The 24,467-nt window shown below is 46.7% G+C and overlaps 1 protein-coding gene across 1 annotated transcript in view; it reads left to right on the forward strand.

Moving 5' to 3' along the window:
* Positions 1 to 24,243, forward strand: part of bcar1 (BCAR1 scaffold protein, Cas family member) — a gene marked incomplete at its 3' end in the record, with an annotated part of 83,329 nt that extends 59,086 nt beyond the window's left edge. The window contains exons 3-11 of the mRNA XM_083663175.1: positions 11,944 to 12,078; positions 13,943 to 14,038; positions 14,408 to 14,782; positions 16,705 to 16,852; positions 17,019 to 17,305; positions 18,032 to 18,466; positions 20,751 to 20,840; positions 21,968 to 22,153; positions 23,875 to 24,243. Of these exons, the coding sequence (XP_083519301.1) occupies positions 11,944 to 12,078; positions 13,943 to 14,038; positions 14,408 to 14,782; positions 16,705 to 16,852; positions 17,019 to 17,305; positions 18,032 to 18,466; positions 20,751 to 20,840; positions 21,968 to 22,153; positions 23,875 to 24,243 (2,121 nt within the window). The remainder of the gene's footprint in view (positions 1 to 11,943; positions 12,079 to 13,942; positions 14,039 to 14,407; positions 14,783 to 16,704; positions 16,853 to 17,018; positions 17,306 to 18,031; positions 18,467 to 20,750; positions 20,841 to 21,967; positions 22,154 to 23,874) is intronic.
* Positions 24,244 to 24,467: the final 224 nt, after the last annotated feature.

Below are 24,467 nucleotides of genomic sequence, written 5' to 3' on the forward strand. Positions count from 1 at the left end.
ACAATTAAATTAAATCCAATAGCCTATATCCCACAGCTATCATGCATTTACTTTTCCAAAAGAAAACAGGTGCAACAGAACATCAAAATGATCCATGGACAAGGAGTTTATAGCCTGGCTCCAGACCAGTCCTCTTGAGTAGAGGGGAAATGAGTTTATGAGTTACAGTAACGATCTTCAGTCTGAATATCAGGCGGAGTTTACACACAGTCCGAAGTTTGGTATGCGTATTTTTATCTGCCAATGCCATCCGAAAAAATATCACCACGCACAGAAATCCTTGCACACTTGTGAGTCCGATGCATTTTTATTATTATGTCCGTCGTTCTATTTGCAATACGAAACAAATAGTCTCTCCTGTATCTACGTTACAACATGACTGACAGGCTGAGGCACCAGCGCTGATGTGGAATGGAAAAGGCAGGTCGGGGAATGGTGGACACAATGCTCGCGTTCACCTCGCCAAGTCGGCTGTGCACTGTGGCCGGTTGCAGCAGCACTGCTTCCCGGGTAGAGAGAGCAGAGAGAGGGGGGCCAGTGAGGTGAAGCGAGCCGCTCAGACTTGACTCCAGCCGAGCGGGACTCGGCCGCATCTCTGTCTCCACGGCTTATTTTCGACTTGCATGTGTGACAAACTGCGAGATTTGTCTACTTCACTGACGGTGAAAAAAATCCACGAGGAAGGTATGCTGGCGTGTGTGGTGTGGTGGCTGGGTGCCTGTCTCGGTGCTTTGGGGTGCGCGCACGTCATGTGAAAATCGGCTCACAGAATCGGCTATTAGAGTGACCGGCGCAGATCACCGATCGAGGCCGATCACGTGAAAATCGGCCATTTCCGGTCACGTGCCGATCGATCGGTGCATCCCTAATAACAACAATAAGCATAGTAAGAGAAAATAAGAAAGTCATGAGTAAGTAAGTAGTACTGCAGGTCAAGAACGCTAAATATAAAATAAACTATAAGATAGAAACATTCACAGGACAATATGTAAAATATATACCAATATGTGTGTATTTTTCAAAGGGAACAGCTCACAGTTGATTGGCAGTCTTGTAGTACTCGAGTCCAGGTTTCAGGACTGGTGACTGGACTTGGACTTGAGGCCAGTGTTCAGCTGCATCAAAGCAACTCTGAACAATTGGTGCAATACTTTAGAGCAATATGCTACAGTAGCATCATGCTAATGTATATATTTATATATAGGATTTTTTATGATTGTACTGAGGCCTTGGCCACACTGATCCGTGGTGTCTGTCCGTGTGCGTTCATTTCTCTGTTCACTTCCATTAATTTTCAATGACAGCTGTCCGACTGTCCGTGGAGCACTCAGAAGCGTACGTATCCAGAAAATTTGCATACGTTTTGATGGACAGAAAGTTGAAGAGGGATGAACTTTTTCTGGATGGACGTATCGGATGGTCGGATGGTCGGATAGTCACTGTCCGTTTAGCCAATCAGAGTCGAGGTCTCGAGAGGAGGCGTTCCGAGATTTGTTTCAACTTTTCAAAGAAGATGGCGGCCGAGGCGGTGAAGGAGGCTATAATTAATGCTGTGTACACCATCCCGCTGTTGTACAACGTGATAGTCAGTGTCACCGTCTGATTTCACCATCTAATCTGGTCATTCGGTGGCATTTTATTGCCACATAAGTAACGTAGCGCACAGAGCTAACAGCTAGCTGACGCCAGCTTTCTTCTTCTCTCGGTTTATAGGCGGGTATATAGGCTGACACCTTCAAGGTGCTTACCGCCACCTGCTGTACAAGTAGGTTACTTGTACATGCAACGGACATAAATCTATCTGTCTATCTGTTCTGTTCATTTTCGGACGGATCAGTGTGGCCAAGGCCTGAGTGTGAGTCTGGTGTAGAGGACTATAGTCCTGTACCAGAAACTTTCAATAAACTTCAATAAACTATATAGTGTAGATGTCACTCTTTTCTCTGCTCTGTGATCCACACAGATGTACATTCTGTTCTGATGATTTAAAAACAAATATATATAACAAATATATACGGTTTTTGGCGCGATGCTTCTAATAAGGTCTCTGGGCAACGCAAGCTTATTCAAACGCAAACCAGTGTTTAGTAATATCATCTTCACACATGAGGACCACTTTTATGAGTTTTTAAGCTTTTACGGGCCGTTAAAAGGACGGCTAGCTAGCAAACGGCTAAATGAGACTACACTGTTGAGTCGACGGGGATATTATACGTCAATAACGTCACCACTTCAAAGGACGAACATGGAAATTCTCTTGCCCTCACCTGGTTCAGCCCCGTTCAGCCCGGGGTAATCAGTGCACACATCAACAACACTCCAGGTTGAGTGGTGACGTGACGGGGAAGCCTATGCGACACTGTGTGTAGTTCTGGATTAGCTTAGCACAAGCTTTTTACTTCTAGGGCTCGCATTTACGCTACAAAACTCATGAAAGTGGTCCTCATGTGTGAAGATTATCCGGCTGAACTCTGGTTCGCGTTTGATTAAGCTTGCGTTGCCCAGAGACCTTATTTGAAGCATCGCGCCAAAAACCCATTCAAAAATCCCATAGACAGAAACAGTGAAGAACCAGGAAGTCCGGGACTTCCGCGTTCCGACTACAAAAATACGTCATCCCTGCGGCTCTCTATTTCTACCGTGCCTCCTCCTCGTCATCCTCCTCGTCATCCTCCTCCTCCTCCTCCTCCTCCTCCTCCTCCTCCTCCTCCTCCTCCTCCTCCTCCTCCTCCTCCTTCTCCTCCTCCTCCTCCTCCCCATCACTCGTTGGTTTGCCCTCGAGGTCTCGCCCGTATGCCGACTCGTTGATTATCCCTTACCTATCAATTAACAGTGATGACTACACACACACACACACACACACACACACACACACACACACACACACACACACACACACACACACACACACACACACACACACAGAGTGAGTAGGATGTCTATCACTTACTAGTGGTGATCATTGATCCATATAGCTCTGATCTCCTAAAGCAATTAATGACTTAGCAGACTGCTAACCAGACTACACATGCACATACACACATACACACACACACACACACACACACACACATGCACATACACACATACACACACACACACACTCACACACGCACGCACGCACGCACGCACGCACACATACACACACACACACACACACACACACACACACACACACACACACACACACACACACAGCACTTAGACTGCAGCCTGTAAGTGTGTGTCCCTGGAGTACACACAGAGAGCTGATCAATAGCATGAATTATCAATCAGACACGCCACTGTAGATGTCCTATGCCTGAGCGAGTGTGTGTGTGTGTGTGTGTGTGTGTGTGTGTGTGTGTGTGTGTGTGTGTGTGTGTGTGTGTGGGTCACATCTGGCACTTAGCCAAGTGTGGTCAATACTGTTGAAAGGCTTCTGTCAGTGGGAAGAGAGAGAGAGAGAGAGAGAGAGAGAGAGAGAGACAGCAAGAGAGAGAGAGAGAGAGAGAGAGAGAGAGAGAGAGAGAGAACTTGGCAGCTTTGAATCATGGTGATGATGTTCATTGGAGCGGTGACTCACCGTGGCTGAAGGAAATATTGGGAATTAGTAAAGTGGAAAGTGGAAGTGGAAAATAGAAAGGTGTTTGCACCGGGGAAACAGACATTTGATTATTGCAAGTAGGGATGGGAATTGATAAGATTTTAGCGATTCCGATTCCATTTTCGATTCTGCTTATCGATCCGATTCCTTATCGATTCTCATTGGGCAAGGGGAAAAAAAGAGTACAAACGGGTTTATTAACATTAATTTTCTTTTAGATTATTATTATTATAATTATGTATTATTATTCAGCTCTGAGATCAGATTGCTCTTTTCAATCCCATACCAAGCAGGGATCAGTGTGTCTGTTAAACTGGCTCTGTTTGGGGGTTTGTATTTTGGGTTGAGCATCTTTGTCATCTCCCTATAGAAAATATATAGTGGGAATGAATGAAACAGAACTTGTGGTTAGAATGACAACATGCAACTTTGACATTTTACTTTAGCTGGCATGTCAGACAAACTCACTGCTCGGTGACATTCGTTTACCCTCGCCTCGGTCATTTTACTCTTCCCTGCCTGGGTGAATGGAGGGGCTAGAGCTGCACAAGAAGTACTCGCTGCAGCCTCTGACCCAAAGCGACTACCAGCCCCTGAACCAGTCTGACTCTGAACGTCATCATCCTCTAAATTAAATGGATGGAAATGGAGTATTGGTGTAATCTGGTTTACACAATAGACAGGGTCTGGAGGAGTTTACTCTCCATATTAACAGATGACGCGCTAACGTTAGCCACGTTATCGTCACTCCGTAGCACATCAAAGACGTGACATTCCTCCAAAATTATTGCATGCTGTGTGGACAAATGTTTCTGCATATTGCTAGTATTTCCCCCCTTTGACGAAATAGAGGTTTTGCAAGCATTGCAAGTGGCACTGTGTGGTCATCGTTTTGCTTCTGCCTAGACGCCATGGTGGCTGCGGTCTAAACAAAACAAGGCTGCGTTGCGTGCGTGTCGCAGCGTGTGACGTCATCGCGCATGGAATCGATAGTGGAATTGTTAAGGATTTTGGCTAACGATTCCAAGGAATTGATCCACTGGGACCCGGTTCTCAACAAGAACTGCTTCTCGATTCCCATCCCTAATTGCAAGGCTAGGCTACAATGTCCAAGTTTTCTCAATTCATTTCCCATGAACCCCTCTTTGTAGCCTATTTGTTCCTGTTTATTTTTCTACAGAAAACCCCACAGAATTGGATGTCCTGGCGTTTGTATTTTAAGGGGGACATCCGTGCGTAACGACGTATCCAAGGATTTCCCAGCATGCAGTTCGCTGCAAAGAGGAAAGATTAATGGTGCGCTCAAGCGCAGCGGCGTATTTTTTGCGCTAAGACCTGCTTTTTAGAGGTCTTAGTGCAAAGAGCCGTGCACATTAGGGACGATAGCAAACGTGAGGATTTAGCACAGCCACGCCCGGTTTAACATACGGCACAGGCAACAAGGGCCACAAAAGTGCCGGCTATCGCGGCCGGAGCAGTAGCGGCTGGTGCATTTTTGTCCAGGGAGGGCGCTATATAGGCCTAGACAATGGGGTTGAAATCAATATGATAATCATAAGGATTATTCTCAATATCAATATCATATGTTTCACGTATGCAAAATCAGTGTTCATCTCATTGAACTGAATGGTGATGTCAAACAAACCTTATATTTTCAAATAATATTCCTGCCATACCTCATTTGATCAGTTATTAAGTAACATTTGCTTGTCATCATCACGATGATTCCACTGAAAGACAACAATAATAGGCTATTGAATTATCGTCCACTCCAGCCCTAAATCAAGCAAGTAGTAACGGACGTTACTAGCTACTAGAAACGAGTGTATTTTCTTCCTCTGTCTGTAGCCTGTTGTTTAATGGCGAGCTCAGGGTGATCTGGTCCAAGCTCTTTCACTCGATGCTTCTCCTGTAAATTCCGTCTCTCAAACGGCGTCGTTTTGAGTGACTTCACAAAATTTTCTTTCTCCATTCTTGCAAAACGTCTTTTGTTTTATGGCAGTTGAAAACAAACTTCTTTGCTTCGCGCGCGCGCTGCAAAGCCGTCGGCGTGGGACTGCTACTAGTGTTTATATATACTGCGTCGCTACCCTATGGTCGCTACCCATCTACGTAGCCTAGCCTACATCACGACACTCACTCTACCTGACCCCACCTCCACTTGGTCGCTAGATACGTGCGCCCAGAGCCCTCCCAAATCTCTTTGTTTTTGAGAGTGAACAGCGCATGTGCAACTTCACAGATCCTGATACTCTAATGATCTGCACTGGTGGAAACCGGAAGTAAACCGGAAGTCCCCGGACGGCGTCCGTGGCAATTCGGTGCAAGAAAATATTGACCCAAAAACAGTACACATGTAGATAATTGTGAATCTACATATTTATTGCAGATGATATACTCACTATCTAATATTCACCTCGCTCATTAAAAATATATATATATATATATATATAACGTTTAATTTCCCCCTCTTTCATGTGGATAGACAGGTGGACAGTAGGTGGGGCGGCGCCCTGGCGTCCTCTAGTGGCCGGCCGCTACTGGGCCGGAGTGCAAAATGGCCGTCTGCGCTCGCTCGTCCACGATAGCATAGACACGCCGTTACGGCGCGCAAACCGGGGGCACAAGCACAGAAAGCAGATAGCGCTTGAAGATGATAGGAGCCTGTATTGGGAACGCAGTAAGACCACTGCTCAGTGTCAAATGAAATGATAACTGATTGTTTTATTTATCTTTGTTTTAGACATTTCTGAGACCTAGAAGTACTGTAGATGCACAGTAGGGCTGTCACTTTTTCCCAAAATAAAGTTCGAACGAACTTTAATTGCCCGAAATTCGTTCGAATATATTCGAAGTTTTTTGGTTAATTAAAAAAAAAAAAAAATTTTTTTTTTTTTTTTCAGTCCAGGCCACCGGGCATCAGCCCGACGTGTTAGCTTGGACGCTCACAGTCACAACACTGCCTCACAAACTTGGCTGCATCCAACTCGAGACAACTTTTCAGACCCTGGAGACAATCTTTCTCAGAAGAGACTAACGCGACAAATCTGGAGACTTTTTCTGACATGGGATTAACATTACCAGCAAGCAGCAGTTGGTTCATTTTGGTTCATAAAAAAATAATAATAATAATAATAATAATAATAATAATAATAATAATAATAATAATAATAATAATAATAATAATAAAAAAATAAAAATAAAATTCGAACAGTCAATTTACATATCGAACACGAACCCCTCCCCTACATTCGAAGTTGCATTCGAATTTCGAATGAAAAGTGACAGCCCTAGTGCACAGACTTGCTGTCTGCATCAACCCGTTTCCAGTTAATTGGGAAGGTGAAAGGAGTTGATTTAAATTAAACATATCACCAACTGACCAACTGACCATACATATACAGCAAAACTGTTAGTGTGGAAGAAAGTCTGTGCCATCTAGTATATCATTTATGAAAATGACAACACTTCATCCATATGACCTGATTTTGGATATCTTCTGGATTATCTACACTACACAGTAGTACTGTGTAGTGTTTATCATAGAGTACACTACACAGTAGTACTGTGTAGTGTTTATTATCATAGAGTACACTACACAGTAGTACTGTGTAGTGTTTATTATCATAGAGTACACTACACAGTAGTACTGTGTAGTGTTTATTATCATAGAGTACACTACACAGTAGTATTGTCTCCTACATTAGAGGATTTTCCCCAGGAAGGGGTGTGTGTGTGTGTGTGTGTGTGTGCGTGCGTGCGTGCGTGTCTGTGTGTGTGTGTGTGTGTGTGTGTGTGTGTGTGTGTGTGTGTGTCTGTGTGTGTGTGTGTGTGTGTGTGTGTGTGTGTGTCTGCGTGCACGTCTGTCATTCTGACTAAATGGACAGTAGATGGCGCTGAGTGGAAGTGTGCTGCATTAGTATGGATTCACAGTACATCGTCTCCATCTCTGTGATATTGAATGTGAAATCATGTTCTTCATATGCTTTCACGTGCGCGCACGCGTGTGTGTGTGTGTGTGTGTGTGTGTGTGTGTGTGTGTGTGTGTGTGTGCGTGCGCGTCTGTCATTCTGACTAAATAGACAGTAGATGGCGCTGAGTGGAAGTGTGCTGCATTAGTATGGATTCACAGTACATCGTCTCCATCTCTGTGATATTGAATGTGAAATCATGTTCTTCATATGCTTTCACGTGCGCGCACGCGTGTGTGTGTGTGTGTGTGTGTGTGTGTGTGTGTGTGTGTGTGTGTGTGCGTGCGCGTGCGCGTTACTTAGAGAGAGGATTCCTATTCCAGAAAGGCAGTCTATCACATGTGCTGTTGCTATAGCCACATGGTGTGTTGCCATGGTGACAGCTGTGAAGGTGAAGGTGGAGTATTGATCCAAAGTGCTGTCAGATTGTTTCCAGATGAAGGGAGATGTTTGACCTGAGCTCTGAGCAGCAGCAGCAGATGAAGGAAGATGTTTGACCTGAGCTCTGAGCAGCAGCAGATGAAGGGAGATGTTTGACCTGAGCTCTGAGCAGCAGCAGCAGATGAAGGAAGATGTTTGACCTGAGCTCTGAGCAGCAGCAGCAGATGAAGGAAGATGTTTGACCTGAGCTCTGAGCAGCAGCAGCAGCAGATGAAGGAAGATGTTTGACCTGAGCTCTGAGCAGCAGCAGCAGCAGATGAAGGAAGATGTTTGACCTGAGCTCTGAGCAGCAGCAGCAGTAGATGAAGGAAGATGTTTGACCTGAGCTCTGAGCAGCAGCAGCAGATGAAGGAAGATGTTTGACCTGAGCTCTGAGCAGCAGCAGCAGCAGATGAAGGAAGATGTTTGACCTGAGCTCTGAGCAGCAGCAGCAGCAGATGAAGGAAGATGTTTGACCTGAGCTCTGAGCAGCAGCAGCAGTAGATGAAGGAAGATGTTTGACCTGAGCTCTGAGCAGCAGCAGCAGATGAAGGAAGATGTTTGACCTGAGCTCTGAGCAGCAGCAGATGAAGGAAGATGTTTGACCTGAGCTCTGAGCAGCAGCAGATGAAGGAAGATGTTTGACCTGACCTCTGAGCAGCAGCAGTAGATGAAGGAAGATGTTTGACCTGAGCTTTGAGCAGCAGCAGCAGATGAAGGGAGATGTTTGACCTGAGCTCTGAGCAGCAGCAGCAGATGAAGGAAGATGTTTGACCTGAGCTCTGAGCAGCAGCAGATAAAGGAAGATGTTTGACCTGAGCTCTGAGCAGCAGCAGATGAAGGAAGATGTTTGACCTGAGCTCTGAGCAGCAGCAGATGAAGGAAGATGTTTGACCTGAGCTCTGAGCAGCAGCAGCAGATGAAGGAAGATGTTTGACCTGAGCTCTGAGCAGCAGCAGCAGCAGATGAAGGAAGATGTTTGATCTGAGCTCTGAGCAGCAGCAGATGAAGGGAGATGTTTGACCTGAGCTCTGAGCAGCAGCAGCAGCAGATGAAGGAAGATGTTTGACCTGAGCTCTGAGCAGCAGCAGATGAAGGGAGATGTTTGACCTGAGCTCTGAGCAGCAGCAGCAGATGAAGGAAGATGTTTGACCTGAGCTCTGAGCAGCAGCAGCAGTAGATGAAGGGAGATGTTTGACCTGAGCTCTGAGCAGCAGCAGCACTGGTGTCATCCTGGCTTTCAGCTCTTTCAATGGAGAGTTGGACTGAAGGTCTCAAATAGCCTGGTGGTGTCCACACCCCCTCTGAATCACAGTCTTCAGCACTCTCTGGTATTTACATGGCCATTCATAAAGGTCTGGACGCAAGCCATAGAGTATTGCAGGGATGAGATATTTGTATAGGCTTACCCAGAAGTCCCTGCACTTCCTGGTTCCTACCTGTAAAAGTCAATGGGCTTTTTGTATGGGAATTTCACTTAAATGAATGAAATCAGGTCTGTGGTTAGCAAAAGTTTATGAAACAGCGAACTTTGTGTTCAGCATGATAATCTTCACAAATGAGGACCACTTTTATCTTATATCTTATAGACGGTTTTAACTTGACAACAAAAACATTCTAAATTGAACCCCCGCTCACTTCCTGTTGCAGTGTTTGCTATGGACATAAAAGGAAAAAAAAACATTCAAGTGCAGGACTGACCATTCCGTGAAACCCGTCTATACAGCTGAGCAGCGAAAACAAAAGTAACGATGTCGAGTGAATATTTCTGCAGTTTGCCGAATGCTGAGAAAAAGGAAGTGCTGTGGGGTTGCACTCTGGTGAAAACCATCTATAATATATACAGTATATCTGCTATATATCTGCAATATATCTGCTCTCTCCTCTCTCACATTCCCCCTGCTCTCCCTCCCTTCTCCTGCTCTCTCCTCTGCTCTCTCCTATATTTCTATATTTTCTATATTTCTTTATCAATTGTTCAATGTGTTATCATTACTACTGTAATTTGCTACTGTTGTGTCAGCTAGAATTAGCTAGATATATTCTCTGTGAAGCCCTCTGGGACATGCTTGTTAGGGCTATATAAATAAACTTGACTTGACTTGACTATATCTTGTAGAAATCTGATTGTGTGTTGATCAGAGTTGTGATGTGGGGTGGGGGGTTGAGAGACCCCCTGATCTAGTGTATTCATTACGGATTGTCAGAACGTCTGACCAAGCCGGAAGTACCACTGCGGGAATTGAACCCGCGTCTCTGCGGTGGTAGGCAAGTGCCTCTACCTCAACACACTACCCAGACGCACATGGCCGCTAGTTCTTTGACATTGGTTTGGTGTGTGTGTGTGTGTGTGTGTGTGTGTGTGCAGGGACGTGCAGAGAACATTAGAGGGGCAGGGGCTCAAATTCATAAAAGGGCACTACCGGAGTCACCTTTGGCGGGCGGAAATTTGAGGCAATTTGAAGGCCAATTTAGGGGTATAACTCATTTTAAATATTCCGATTTTAACCAGATTTAGAGGAATATCTCATTTTAGGATGAGACTTTGACAAACATACATACCTGATTCACGTTGACTGACTGATATATCTGTCAGACTGTGTGCGCCTGTGCTGCTGCTGTCCGTCTGCATGGTTGCTCTGGCTGAGTGGAGTGCGCACTGCTGGAGTGGGTGGGGACGGGCCACGTGCGTTTTTGGGTTGGTGCCTTCAGGGGCGGTTTAGAAAAACACTGCTCCATGCAGAGGCCTATTACAAATGGTGCATTCAAGGCCAAGAGAGCTCGGAAAAGGCATTTCTCTTTGAATGCTGCATTCAGTGATGGCATGGAAAGGGCAATTTCCATACAAAGCATCATTAGAAATGCATTCATGGTCAGGAAAGGGCACTTTTTATTTTATTTTTTCATGTGTCTGAGCTGTTTGTTTTGTTCATGTGTTGTTGGAATGAAAATGAAAAATGTATTATAATAAAAAAAAAAAAAAAAAAAAAGGCACTTTTTACAGACTGAAAAAAAGGCAGGGGCTCAAGCCCCCTTTCATGTCTATGTGTGCACGTGCCTGTGTGTGTGTGTGTGTGTGTGTGTGTGTGTGTTGTGGTTTCCCAGGCCAGCTGGTTGACTCTACACTCAGTCAGATAATACAGAGTTGAAACAGGCACACAATAGATCAGCCTTGTTCCCACGACCACTCATATAGGACCCCTGCTCTGTTTTTACTGCTGTGTGTGTGTGTGTGTGTGTGTGTGTGTGTCTGTGTCTGTGTCTGTGTGTGTGTGTGTGTGTGTGTGTGTGTGTGTGTGTGTGTGTGTGTGTGTGTGTGTCTGTGTCTGTGTCTGTGTGTGTGTGTGTCTGTGTGTGTGTGTGTGTGTGTGTCTGTGTGTGTGTCTGTGTGTGTGTGTGTGTGTGTGTGTGTGTGTGTGTGTGTGTGTGTGTGTGTGTGTGTTGCAGGTACTTCTTTCTACCTTTAGCCTCACTGTTGTTCATTTAGTGTGGGAAAATAAATCCGTTCAAAGGTGACTCTTTTCTTCTGATGTTGCAATGTGTGTTTGCATTTTGCTTTTTTTTTTACCTCGCAGGTTGCCGTAGCCAAATGAACGCAGACTTTGATCTGTTTGCAGAGGAAGGAAGTGTCAGTTGAGGATTTAGGCACCTAAACCACGTCATGAAATCAAAGTCAACAATGACAATAAAATAATGTACTGGGCATTGTCACCTGACGCACTCACTCACTCACTCACTCACGCACTCACTCACTCACTCACTCACTCACTCACATACAGAGACTCTGCATTATTATTATAGGATGTTGAATCTTACTCATCCCTCTCTCTCTCTCTCTCTCTCTCCCTCTCTCTCTCTCTCTCTCTCTCTCTCTCCCCCCCTCTCTCTCTCTCTCTCTGTCTCTCTCTCTCTCTCTCTCTCTCTCTCTCTCTCTCTCTCTCTCTCTCTCTCTCTCTCTCTCTCCAGGTGGTAGTCCCTACTCGTGTGGGTCAGGTGTATGTGTATGACTGTGTGAAGGGGGAGCAGGACGAGTATGACGTCCCACCCAGACACCAGGACATCTACGACGTGCCCCCCACCCGCCCCAACCTACACACACAGGTAACACTGTGTGTGTGTGTGTGTGTGTGTGTGTGTGTGTGTGTGCCCCCTTATTACGCTGACATCATCAGTGGGACAAAAATTGAAACAGAGCCCACATTGTCAAATGTATAATAATATAGATAGATAGATGGCTAACTTTGTGTTCATCAAGATAATCTTCACAAATGAGGACCACGTCTATGATTTTCAAAGCATTTTCTGAAAAGCGTGATTTAAAAATAATCACAGTTACTCTTCAAAAATCATAAAATAATCTCACTGTCTTGTAATGGGGACTCTTGCATTTGTTGTGGTTTGCACACTTATTAATGGATGATCACAAAAAGGCGAACAGATCCTCTCTGTTTGAAGTTATAATTGGCGTGAGGTCTCCCAAGGTTTCATCTTGTGGTTAGCGCAAAGATTCTGTGAATAAATAACTTTTTAGGTGAGAGTTTTGCTAGCTTTCTACAGGCCTAAATATACTTCCGCGTCAAACCCACAGCCTGCCTCCTCGGAAATGTGACTCACACACACACACACACACACACACACACACACACACACACACACACACACACACACACACACACACACACACACACACACACACACACACACACACACACACACACACACACACACACACACACACACACACACACACACACACACACACACACACACACACACACACACGGTCCGCTCTCTGTAGTGTTAATATTTGATACGTTGAGGATATTCTCTGTCTACATTTGAAATCCACAGCTATTTTTAGTCAAGGTCATTCATAACCCACAGGGAGCTACATATTACACTACTCTGTGTGTGTGTGTGTGTGTGTGTGTGTGTGTGTGTGTGTGTGTGTGCGCGCAGCGCGCGCGTGTGCGTGTGTGTGCGTGTGTGTGTGCGTGTGTGTGCGTGTGTGTGTGCATGCGTGTGTGTAGACATGTCAATGTCCCCAGGCTACAAAATAAGCTATATTTTCCCACTATACAGAATGTAGTGTGTGCGCACACACGCTCTCGCGCGCACGCACACACACACACACACACACACACACACACAGGTTAATCTAACTCTGTACTCTTCCACACACTCTGCGTTGTGCTTAATAAGCATACACACACACACACACACACATGCACGCAAACACACACACACTCACTCTCTCTCACACACACACACACACACACACACACACACACACACACACACACACAAAGGAGAATCATGATGCTGACAAGCCGAAAGAAAAGGTCACACGCATACACACACACACACACACACACACACACACACACACACACACACACACACACAGCCAGCGGGAGGATGAGGAGGATGAAGGGGAAGAGGAGGATATGAGAAAGCCTTCTTCTATAAAGAGTTTTGAGCCTGAAACCAAGACAACCAAGCAGCTGCTGAACTGTGACCATCAAACTTTAGATTCAGAGCCAAAGAAAAAGAAAAGAAAAACAGGGGGAAATGCAATGTATGTGTTTCCCTGTGTACATATTTTATTTTAAGAGTGAAGGAGCTGCTCATCCCATAATATAAGTATATAAGTTTGCCTCTAGAAAACAACCAATTCATTTTGTTTTTATTTTTTATTTTTTTGGCTGCGCCAGGGCGAGAAGTGGGTGGGCCTGTGCCTACCCGGGCCCACCCGTAGAAACGCCCCTGGTGTGTGTGCGTGTGTGTGTGCGTGTGCGTGTGTGTTGCTCTATTCTGTGTTCTCTCCAAGCATTGAAAAAGATGCTTGTTTGTGTGTGTGTTGGTTGTGTGTGTTTACAACCGCATCTTATTTCTGAATTTCACCCTGTCTGTCTGTGTGTGTGTGTGTGTGTGTGTGTCTCTCTCTCTCATTCTCTTTCTCTAGGTGTATGACACTCCACCCATGGTGATGAAGGGGCCCTCTACTGGCCAGGATATATATGACACCCCAGCCAGCACAGACAAGAACACACAGCAAACGGTATGGCATTGGATGTGGGGAGTTATTGTGTGCATATTATGTATTATATACAATTTAAACCAAATGCTCACAAGTAAAAGCAGGCGCCGGTTGCACAAAGCACCTTGACTTAAGAATGAAGTATTATTTGAAAGACTTCTTTCAAATCAAATTGGTTGCACAAAACACCCTTAAGTCTTCTCCTTAGACTTAAACCTTTTAAGAAAACCTTAAGAAGACTTAAGGCTGCTTTGTGCAACCGTTTTTATTTCAAAGAAACCTTAAAGGAAGATCTTAACTCAAGTTGTTTTGTGCTGACTAATGATACTTACAGATCGACTTTAATGGAACAAAATGAATCAAACCCACTGTCTCTTCCTCTCTCTCCAGGTGTACGACTTCCCCCCGTCTGTCAGTAAGGACGTCCCCGACGCCCAGCCAATCAGAGAGGAGACCTACGACGTCCCGCCCCACTTCGCCAAGCTGAAAGCCCAACCTCCCGGCGGCGTCCACGGCAACTATCACCACGGCAACCTGGACGACGACGACGATGACGAGCCGCCCATCCCGGAGGATGTGTACGATGTCCCGCCCCCCATCCTGACGGACAAGCGCTCGGCCGGCTACGCCCACCAAGATGTCTACGACATCCCAGCCAGCCTGCGGACGGGTCAGCCCACCCAGGACGTCTACCACTACCCCCGAGAGAGGGAGGACAGGGCTGGAGAGAGGGCAGGAGACTACATCTACGACGTCCCACCGCAGGTCAGTCTCCAGTTCAGCTGCAGTGTTTCCCACAGGATTTTGAGTATTTGTGGTGGGGGACCGCAGCCCCCCTAGGGGGGTGCGGGGACATGCCCCCCCGCGAGATTTGTTTTAAACATTTTAAAGTAAAATGCGTGAAATTGGTGTACTTTGAGAAAGCTTAAAAGCAAAATTAAAAGGCTAGATCTATGAAGAACATGTCATCATTACTGTGCTGTGGGTTTACAATGACAAACTAAATTTCTCCCTATAGGTCAGGGATACTCAACTTGCTTTGCCACTTTCGTGAAATGATAGAAGGCGAGGGGCCAGTTAATAAACAAACAATATACATTTTTCCGTAGCGGATTGTAGGTTTTTGGGGTGTCAGCCGGAGTTTAGGCTGACAATGTTGTGCACACCGGATAGTTAGTTAGGTTAAGTTAGTTAGGTTAAGTACATACATAAGTGCCTGGGTAGCGAGCAGATGGCGGTATTTGACAATTTAGCAGCTAAATTATAGATTATTGAAAGATATTCCATACTGAAATGCTATAACAGAAGTATTGGCCAGAATGACATGAACATTTATTGGACACTTATTCAGCTGGTATCTTGCATGTTGTGTTCAGGTGCACTGTAAAAAAAAAAAATTGGGTCAAAATCCTTTTGTGGCGGCCTGCCACAAATTCCTTTATGTATGGGAAACACTGAGCTGCAGTCACGGGCAGGGGACTGTCGCAGGCCTTATAATACAATTTCAATACTAACATTACTGTTATGTTACATTAGCTATGTTACATTATGTTGTGTTACGTGGGCTTGCGTTATCCTATATTACTTACTACACTACCTTAATGTTATGTTACCTCATTACCTGGTGTTTTGTTACATTATGTTACCTTGCATTACCGTATGTTACGTTACCTTGCGTTCCCTTACGTTACGTTATGATGATACGGTAGGGTAAGATGCAAAGCGATAATAAATGATATACTTCCCATAGTGTGGATGTTATATCGCTGCTGTCCTTCCAGGACCTCGAATCTCCAAAACAGACACTTTTCAGGAAGTAAAAAAAACCTGTTTGCTCTTAAACTACTGGACCAAATGTCGTCCAAGTTGGCACATGTCTTAATTATAGTTAGTTTCCCGCTGAATGTGTCATTATTTTATAAATATCTTACCTGGATAAGCTCAAATGATGTTGTTTATATTATGAGTCCGACTTGGAAGCGCTTTCTCACGGCCAGTCAAGCGGGAGAGAGTCGCATACTCATGCACGAGCCCCCAAGCTCCAGGCCGCGGGGGCGCGCGTAGCAGCAGCAGCAGCCCTCCTCGCTCTCATGGCCGAATGGGGGCTTTCGCATGGGGTGAGAAATAGTCTGACATAACGTAACGTTAACGTTACTTTATTCTCGTCAGAAAGCACTCCGATTTGCATGTTAAAACAGGTTTGCAGCCTAGGAATAACTGGAAAACATTTTATTGATATATTAACGTCAGAGGAAGCCAGGATTAGTCAAAACGATATGAGAAATACACAGCGCGTCTGCCGTGTGTCTTTTCCGGGTTTATTGTCCTGCGTGGGGGGTACACACGGAGGTAGGGGGGGAATTTCGAGGTTTGACTGACAGATTGAGGGCGAATGGCGTTACGAGATTTACTCACAAGCTCGTTTTAATGCTTTTCCATTGGTTGCATTTGTTAAAAACCACACAGAGACGTGAAGGGTGACCAATGGCATTGATTCATGACAAAAAATAAAAAAGTGAAAAAAGTGACATTCGAGGTCCTGGCCCGACAGCGACGATATACAATATATAACAGAAATGTGCAGGGAATTGATATGTTTTATTACTGTTTTAATTCTGACTGTCTGACTGTGAGAATTCAGCCTGATATTTTGTCCTCTAACTGTGTGCTTCATGTTTGTTTTGCAGGTCGTGCGCGATGCCCAGTCCTCCAACGAGGAGCTTCCTTTATCCTTCAAGCGTCTGTCTGCCTCGAGCACTGGCAGCACGCGGAGCAACCACTCCTCGTCCTCCTTAGACATGCTTCCTGTCCGCGACCCCTCCTCTTCCTCCCCTGGTAGGCAATCGATGAAGCGCTGTTAAGAATTTCATCCATCAAACATGAACTGATTCATTGACAATTGTAGGCTATGTGCTATTGTTTATCATGATTCATGGATGAATTGATCGTTAACGCGACCAATTCATCGATCGAGGAAATTGATTGACGTTTGCATCCCTAGCCCCTGGCTGTGCCCCCGGGAAGCCCCTGATCTTGGACCTGGAGCAGGCCATGGAGCGTCTGTCCCGCCTCCAGCAGGCGGTGGAATCCAACGTGTCCCTCCTGATGTCCTTCATCACGGGCAGCTGGCGAAGCCGCGCCCACATGGAGGGGAACCTCCCGGCCATCCGCCAGGCGGCCGACCGCGTGCGCGCCGCCGTGCGAGACTTCCTGGAGTTCGCCCGTGGCGCCGTGGCCAACGCAGCTCAGGCCACCGACCGCTCGCTGCAGGCCAAACTGGGCCGACAGGTGGGCAAGGCTTGGGGGAGTAACGGATTACATGTAGTGGGATTACATAGGGGGGGCGGCGTTAGCTCAGGAGGTGGAGCCGTCGCCTGGGAATCGGAAGGTTCCCGGTTTCGAGGCTGTGCTCCTCCCGGCAGTGTGCCGAAGTGTCCTTGAGCAAGACGACACTGAACCCCTAACTGCTCCCGACGAGCAGTTAGCGCCCTGCATGGCTGCAGACGCCGTCGGTGTGTGAATGGGTGAATGTGAGATATTCATGTAAAAGCGCTTTGGGTAGTCGATAGACTATATATAAAATGCGCTCTATAAATACAGTCCATTTACCATTTTACCATTTACATAATCAGATTACAAAAAAAACGGTAACTGTTATCCCCTACAGCTACAGAAAAAAAGAGGTAGTTAAGATTACAGTTACATTAAATCCAGATTTGGATTACTAGGAGGATTACATCATATAAAGTCTGATTGGCTGAAAGCTGCTGTAACATCACATAAGGTCTGAAAGAGCTGTTTAAAAAAAAGAAATCCTCCTGTGGAGCATGACCCCGGACTCCAGTAGTCAGATGCAGGAAATGTGTTCAAAAGTAATCCAAAAGTAAGAGAAAGTAATCAGTTACGTTACTTTAATATTATGATACTTGCATTACGTTACTGATTACACATTTTAACAGGTAAATAGTAATGGTATCAGATGAAATGTTTTAAGCGACCCTCCCAACCCTGCAGGTGGGCAAGATGGAGGAGGTGTTTCAGAGTCTGGTGTTTCACGGTCAGAGCCTGGACGCCATGGCCTGGTCGCCTGCAGCGCTGGCCACGCCCCCGGCGGGCGGGGACGACCTGGAGCGCCTGGTCATGACGGCGCGCGGCGTCCCCGATGACGCCAAGCAGCTGGCTTCCTTTCTCCACGGCAACGCCTCGCTGCTCTTCAAACGGACCAATCGGCAGCAGCAGCAGTTGCCCCTCCCGCCGATCCCGGGGGAGACGGGCGGTCACGTGACGGGCTCGGGGACCTATCAGGGCGGAGAGAGGGGAAGCATTCAGTCCAGGCCCCTCCCCTCACCGCCCAAGTTTACAGCTGCAGAGGAAGAGGGCGGGCTGGACAGGCCCTATGAGACCACAGAGGAAGGATGGATGGAAGACTATGACTATGTACATCTACAGGTACACACACGCGCACGAGCACAAACACACACACACACAAGCACACAAACACACACGCGCACGAGCACAAACACACACACACACACACACACACACACACACACAAGCACACAAACACACACGCGCATGAGCACAAACACACACACACACATACACACACACACACAAGCACACAAACACACACGCGCACGAGCACATACACACACACACACACACACACGAGCACACAGACACACACGCGCACGAGCACAAACACACACACACACACACACGAGCACACAGACACACACGCGCATGAGCACAAACACACACAAGCACACAGACACACACGCGCACGAGCACAAACACACACACACACTAGGGGTGTCAAAATGAATCGTATAATCGATGCATCGGGATGTGGACGTGTGAATCGAATCGAATCGAATCGTTGAATCATTTATGTTTAAATTTCTGTTGACATTCAGATTTTAAAGCACTTTCTAAGTAAAAAAGGGAGTTGATATTTATCTGACTGCTTGTATTAATTGATGAAAAAGTAGCCATGTGCAGTAATAATAGAGAAAATTGAGGATTTGATACTTGGAGCTGCAATACTTTTGAGCTGTAGTGCAGAGTAAAATTCCTTTTGGATATGTCATTACGCACAGCCTTGCCACGCCAGGACATCAAATTATGCTGCTAAAATTGGGTATTAGCAGAAAATTCAGTGAGGTAATCAACTATAACTCAATGAGAAACTTTTATCACATCGCAAAGAGGGAAATTAATTTAGAAAACTTGTTGGACAATGGACATAGGCTATTTACCTTCACCTATCCCATAACCCGGAGGGTCGTTGGCACCACAGACGATCTGTCAACAAGCTCTCTCCATCTCTCGCTGTCCTCAGCACGAGTGAGTCCACTCTATTACGCATGGAGAGAATTAAGCATATTGCATACCTCGCGCTAACAGCGAGGTATGCGACGGGAATCCGATTGGTTTTATTGATGTCACGCCCAGGCATTGCCTGGCCACACCTGTGAATAATTCTGCTAGTTAAGATCGCCCAAATCCCGTTTGCTCAGGCATTTTGGGGGCGCAGATTATTTGGCACGGCTCTAATTTGCGCCTGTGGCTCACCTGTCTATGTCCTGCTCACCTGTCTATGTCCTGCTCACCTGTCTCTGTCCTGCTCACCTGTCTCTGTCCTGCTCACCTGTCTCTGTCCTGCTCACCTGTCTCTGTGCTGCTCACCTGTCTCTGTGCTGCTCACCTGTCTCTGTCCTGCTCACCTGTCTCTGTGCTGCTCACCTGTCTCTGTGCTGCTCACCTGTCTCTGTGCTGCTCACCTGTCTCTGTCCTGCTCACCTGTCTCTGTCCTGCTCACCTGTCTCTGTCCTACTCACCTGTCTCTGTCCTGCTCACCTGTCTCTATGCTGCTCACCTGTCTCTGTGCTGCTCACCTGTCTCTGTCCTACTCACCTGTCTCTGTCCTGCTCACCTGTCTCTGTCCTGCTCACCTGTCTCTGTCCTACTCACCTGTCTCTGTCCTGCTCACCTGTCTCTGTCCTGCTCACCTGTCTCTGTCCTGCTCACCTGTCTCTGTCCTGCTCACCTGTCTCTGTCCTGCTCACCTGTCTATGTGCTGCTCACCTGTCTCTGTCCTGCTCACCTGTCTCTGTGCTGCTCACCTGTCTCTGTCCTGCTCACCTGTCTCTGTCCTGCTCACCTGTCTCTGTCCTGCTCACCTGTCTCTGTGCTGCTCACCTGTCTCTGTCCTGCTCACCTGTCTCTGTGCTGCTCACCTGTCTCTGTGCTGCTCACCTGTCTCTGTGCTGCTCACCTGTCTCTGTCCTGCTCACCTGTCTCTGTCCTGCTCACCTGTCTCTGTCCTGCTCACCTGTCTCTGTCCTGCTCACCTGTCTATGTCCTACTCACCTGTCTCTGTCCTGCTCACCTGTCTATGTGCTGTTCACCTGTCTCTGTCCTGCTCACCTGTCTCTGTCCTGCTCACCTGTCTCTGTCCTGCTCACCTGTCTCTGTCCTGCTCACCTGTCTCTGTCCTGCTCACCTGTCTATGTGCTGCTCACCTGTCTCTGTCCTGCTCACCTGTCTCTGTCCTGCTCACCTGTCTCTGTCCTGCTCACCTGTCTCTGTCCTGCTCACCTGTCTCTGTCCTGCTCACCTGTCTCTGTCCTGCTCACCTGTCTCTGTCCTGCTCACCTGTCTCTGTGCTGCTCACCTGTCTCTGTCCTCCTCACCTGTCTCTGTCCTGCTCACCTGTCTCTGTCCTGCTCAGGGAAAGGAAGAGTTTGAGAAGAACCAAAAACAGCTGCTGGAGAAAGGCAACATCATCAGACACAACAAGACACAACTGGAACAGCAACAGGTACCTGTGTGTGTGTGTGTGTGTGTGTGTGTGTGTGTGTGTGTGTGTGTGTGTGTGTGTGTGTGTGTGTGTGTGTGTGTGTGTGTGTGTGTGTGTGTGTGTGTGTGTGTGTGTGCGCGTGCGTGTGTGTGTGTGTGTGTGCGCGTGCGTGTGTGTGTGAGGCACAGGTTAACACGTTCACTGCCAATGACGTGTTGATACGTCAAAAAAAAAAAAATTGACGGTGGGGTGTGCATCTAACCCTTAATCTTCTATATAAATATGGGGGCCACCGAACGTGTACAACCCATTCCACCGACCCACTAAGTGGCGACAGTGCTCTCCAGACTAGAAAAAGCCGAGCCAAAACTGCAGGGGAACGCGCGATGAAACCATTCTCATACTGTAAAATGGATTGGCGAAAACGCTTTCGTTTTCGCGCTGGTTGCTGGCGGTGGGGGATTGCAAATTTGCATAATAGATTATGGGTGCAACACACTTTGAAACACGCAGCATAAATAAGACCAGAATCGCAAAAGCTTCATCAAAGCTCTCAACCGAAACCCCAAGAAACGAGCGAGCCCATCCAGACTTGCCCAGCGGCCGCCAGCAGACAGGAGCAGCAGCAGCAGAAACGAGCTTGTGACACGCCCGCTGCAGCCAAGAAGAACACACACGGAGGGAGGAGTTTGAAGGAGAGGGGGGTTTCCTGCTGTTATGGAGGAAATTACTGTTCAAAACTATTGTTTAGATGTCTGACGTCTTACTGATGCCAGAAATGAATGGTTAAAGTGACTGTTCTATCGAATTTCACAAAAAGCTATTTATCTCAGCTTAAATTTTCAGACGCTGAAACCATGCTGTATTCAAGTGCTAATGCCTACATAACTACTAACTCTACAAACTAACTCTTTTAGACAGAGAAAGCACACATTCTATTAGTTCTTTTGAGATATTTTGTGTTCACAAAATCTTAGCAGAAAAGAATCCTCGGGTCTTGAAAGATGAGCCAGATTCCTAAAAAAAAACCTTTGGCAGAAGCTACCTACAGTAAAAAAAAACGGCTGGCAGTGAATGTGTTAACATAGAACATAGACAACATGAAAACCGCCAGTCAATAATGATCTTCTCTCTCTCTCTCTCTCCAGATTAAACAGTTTGAGCGGCTAGAACAGGAAGTCAGCCAGCCAATCAACAATGACATGTCAGGCTGGGTCCCGCCCCCGCACCACCCGCTGGCCAACCAGCTCGCCCGGAACGGCTCACCCTCCCCCGCCCCCTCCGCCCCCTCCAAGCTGTGCCAGGGCGACCGGCAGCTCCTCCTCTTCTACCAGGTAGGGATGAAATGATAACCGGTTTAGTGATAAACCGTGATAACATTCCTGACGGTTAGTATTACCTTTTCAAATTGTAATTATATTAAACCGTGTTACCGTGATTACCGTGTTACCGTGATTACAGCGCTTTGAAAAGCACAGTAAATACTAGGGGTTGCATAGACTAAAGCACAGTAAATACTAGGGGTTCCATAGACTAAAGCAGAGTAAATACTAGGGGTTCCATAGACTAAAGCACAGTAAATACTAGGGGTTCCATAGACTAAAGCACAGTAAATACTAGGGGTTCCATAGACTAAAGCACAGTAAATACTAGGGGTTCCATAGACTAAAGCACAGTAAATACTAGGGGTTGCATAGACTAAAGCAGAGTAAATACTAGGGGTTCCATAGACTAAAGCACAGTAAATACTAGGGGTTCCATATACTAAAGCACAGTAAATACTAGGGGTTCCATAGACTAAAGCACAGTAAATACTAGGGGTTCCATAGACTAAAGCACAGTAAATACTAGGGGTTCCATAGACTAAAGCACAGTAAATACTAGGGGTTGCATAGACTAAAGCACAGTAAATACTAGGGGTTGCATAGACTAAAGCACAGTAAATACTAGGGGTTCCATAGACTAAAGCACAGTAAATACTAGGGGTTGCATAGACTAAAGCACAGTAAATACTAGGGGTTCCATAGACTAAAGCACAGTAAATACTAGGGGTTCCATAGACTAAAGCAGAGTAAATACTAGGGGTCTAAAGCAGTGGTCCCCAACCACCGGGCCGCGGACCGGTACCGGGCCGCAACGCATTTGGTACCGCGCCGCGAGCCGGGTGAAAAAATAAAATAAAAATAAACATAGGCTATAATATTATAGGCTGTGTGTGGTAGTTGAAACAGAGTTTCAAGTTGACGTTTATTTATGTTTGTAGTTAAAACAAAAATATAAATATAAATACTGTATAGGCTACATTATGTTATTATTATGTTTTGTACAAGAATAGATGCGGGCTAATGTCTTCTTTGCAAAAAAAAGGCTGTTAACCCCGCATTTAACCCCGCATTTAACCCCATAACGTTAGTTGGTGTCGGGCTTTGCAGAAAGCTCTCAGCTTCTCAGCAAGCGCTGAGAATGCAGCGCTGCGCTCGAGCTGCCTGTCGGGGTTTCCAGAAAGCTCTCAGCTTCTCAGCAAGCGCCAGGATTGGCCAATGTCAACTTCAGTCTCCAGAACGATCAAATCAAATCACCCGCACGTCTATCTTCTTGCTAGAGGTCCCGCCTTACAGTAGTGTTTCAACTGACTCTATCAGAATACTATGCCAGTCGGACTTATAGTATTATTATTATATTTATATTATCATACTTGGAAACCGTTTTATAAAAGCAATATAGCACTCGAGCAGCGTGTGTTGTGGCATATATCCCGCTGATCAGTTGTTATCCCACGAGGCCACAACACACTAGCTCTCATGCTATATTGCTTAATTATACTGCATATTATACTGTATATTATACTGTATATTATACTGCATATTATACTGTATATTATACTGTATAGCATGGAGCCAGTTTCGGCTCTCCCCAGATCGGCAGAGGGTGGAGCAGCAACCAGGATAAATAAATAAAAAATTAGCACTAATGGGGGATAAACCCTGGAAGTGCTTGTGTGTTACCGCGATGTCAGCCTGATTGGTCCTCTACCGTCTCATCTCTCTTCCACCAGGAGCAGTGCGAGCAGAACGTCACCACGGTGACCAACGCCGTCGATGCCTTCTTCAGCGCCGTCAGCTCCAACCAGCCGCCGAAGATCTTCGTGGCGCACAGCAAGCTGGTGATCCTCAGCGCCCACAAGCTGGTGTTCATCGGAGACACGCTGTCGCGACAGGCCCGGGCGCCCGAGGTGCGGGCGCGCCTGGCCCAGAGCTCCAACGCCCTGTGCGACAAACTCAAAGACATGGTGACCAGCACCAAGACGGCCGCGCTGCACTACCCGTCGCCGGGCGCCGCCCGCGACATGACGGAGAGGGTGCGCGAGCTGGCCGGCTGCACGCAGCAGTTCAGGATGGCGCTCGGACAGCTGGCGGGCATGTAGGGGGGAGCGGGGGGGGGGGGGGGGTCAGGGGGGGCTGAGTGGAGAGCGCGTTACAGCCAGACGACTGAACAGGCGACTGGAAACGGAGACCGTGAGCCATCCTCTACGCGCGCCAAACCTCAGGACCAGATGCACTGTTCGTCCGCCCCAGAGCAGGTTCACGGGTTCTGATAGAGAACCAAAGTCACGCCCACTTCCAGGTTAGGTATGTGAACCAAGAGATT

The sequence above is a fragment of the Poromitra crassiceps genome (genome assembly GCF_964638095.1).
Source record: "Poromitra crassiceps genome assembly, chromosome: 30".
NCBI classification, from domain to species: domain Eukaryota; kingdom Metazoa; phylum Chordata; class Actinopteri; order Beryciformes; family Melamphaidae; genus Poromitra; species Poromitra crassiceps.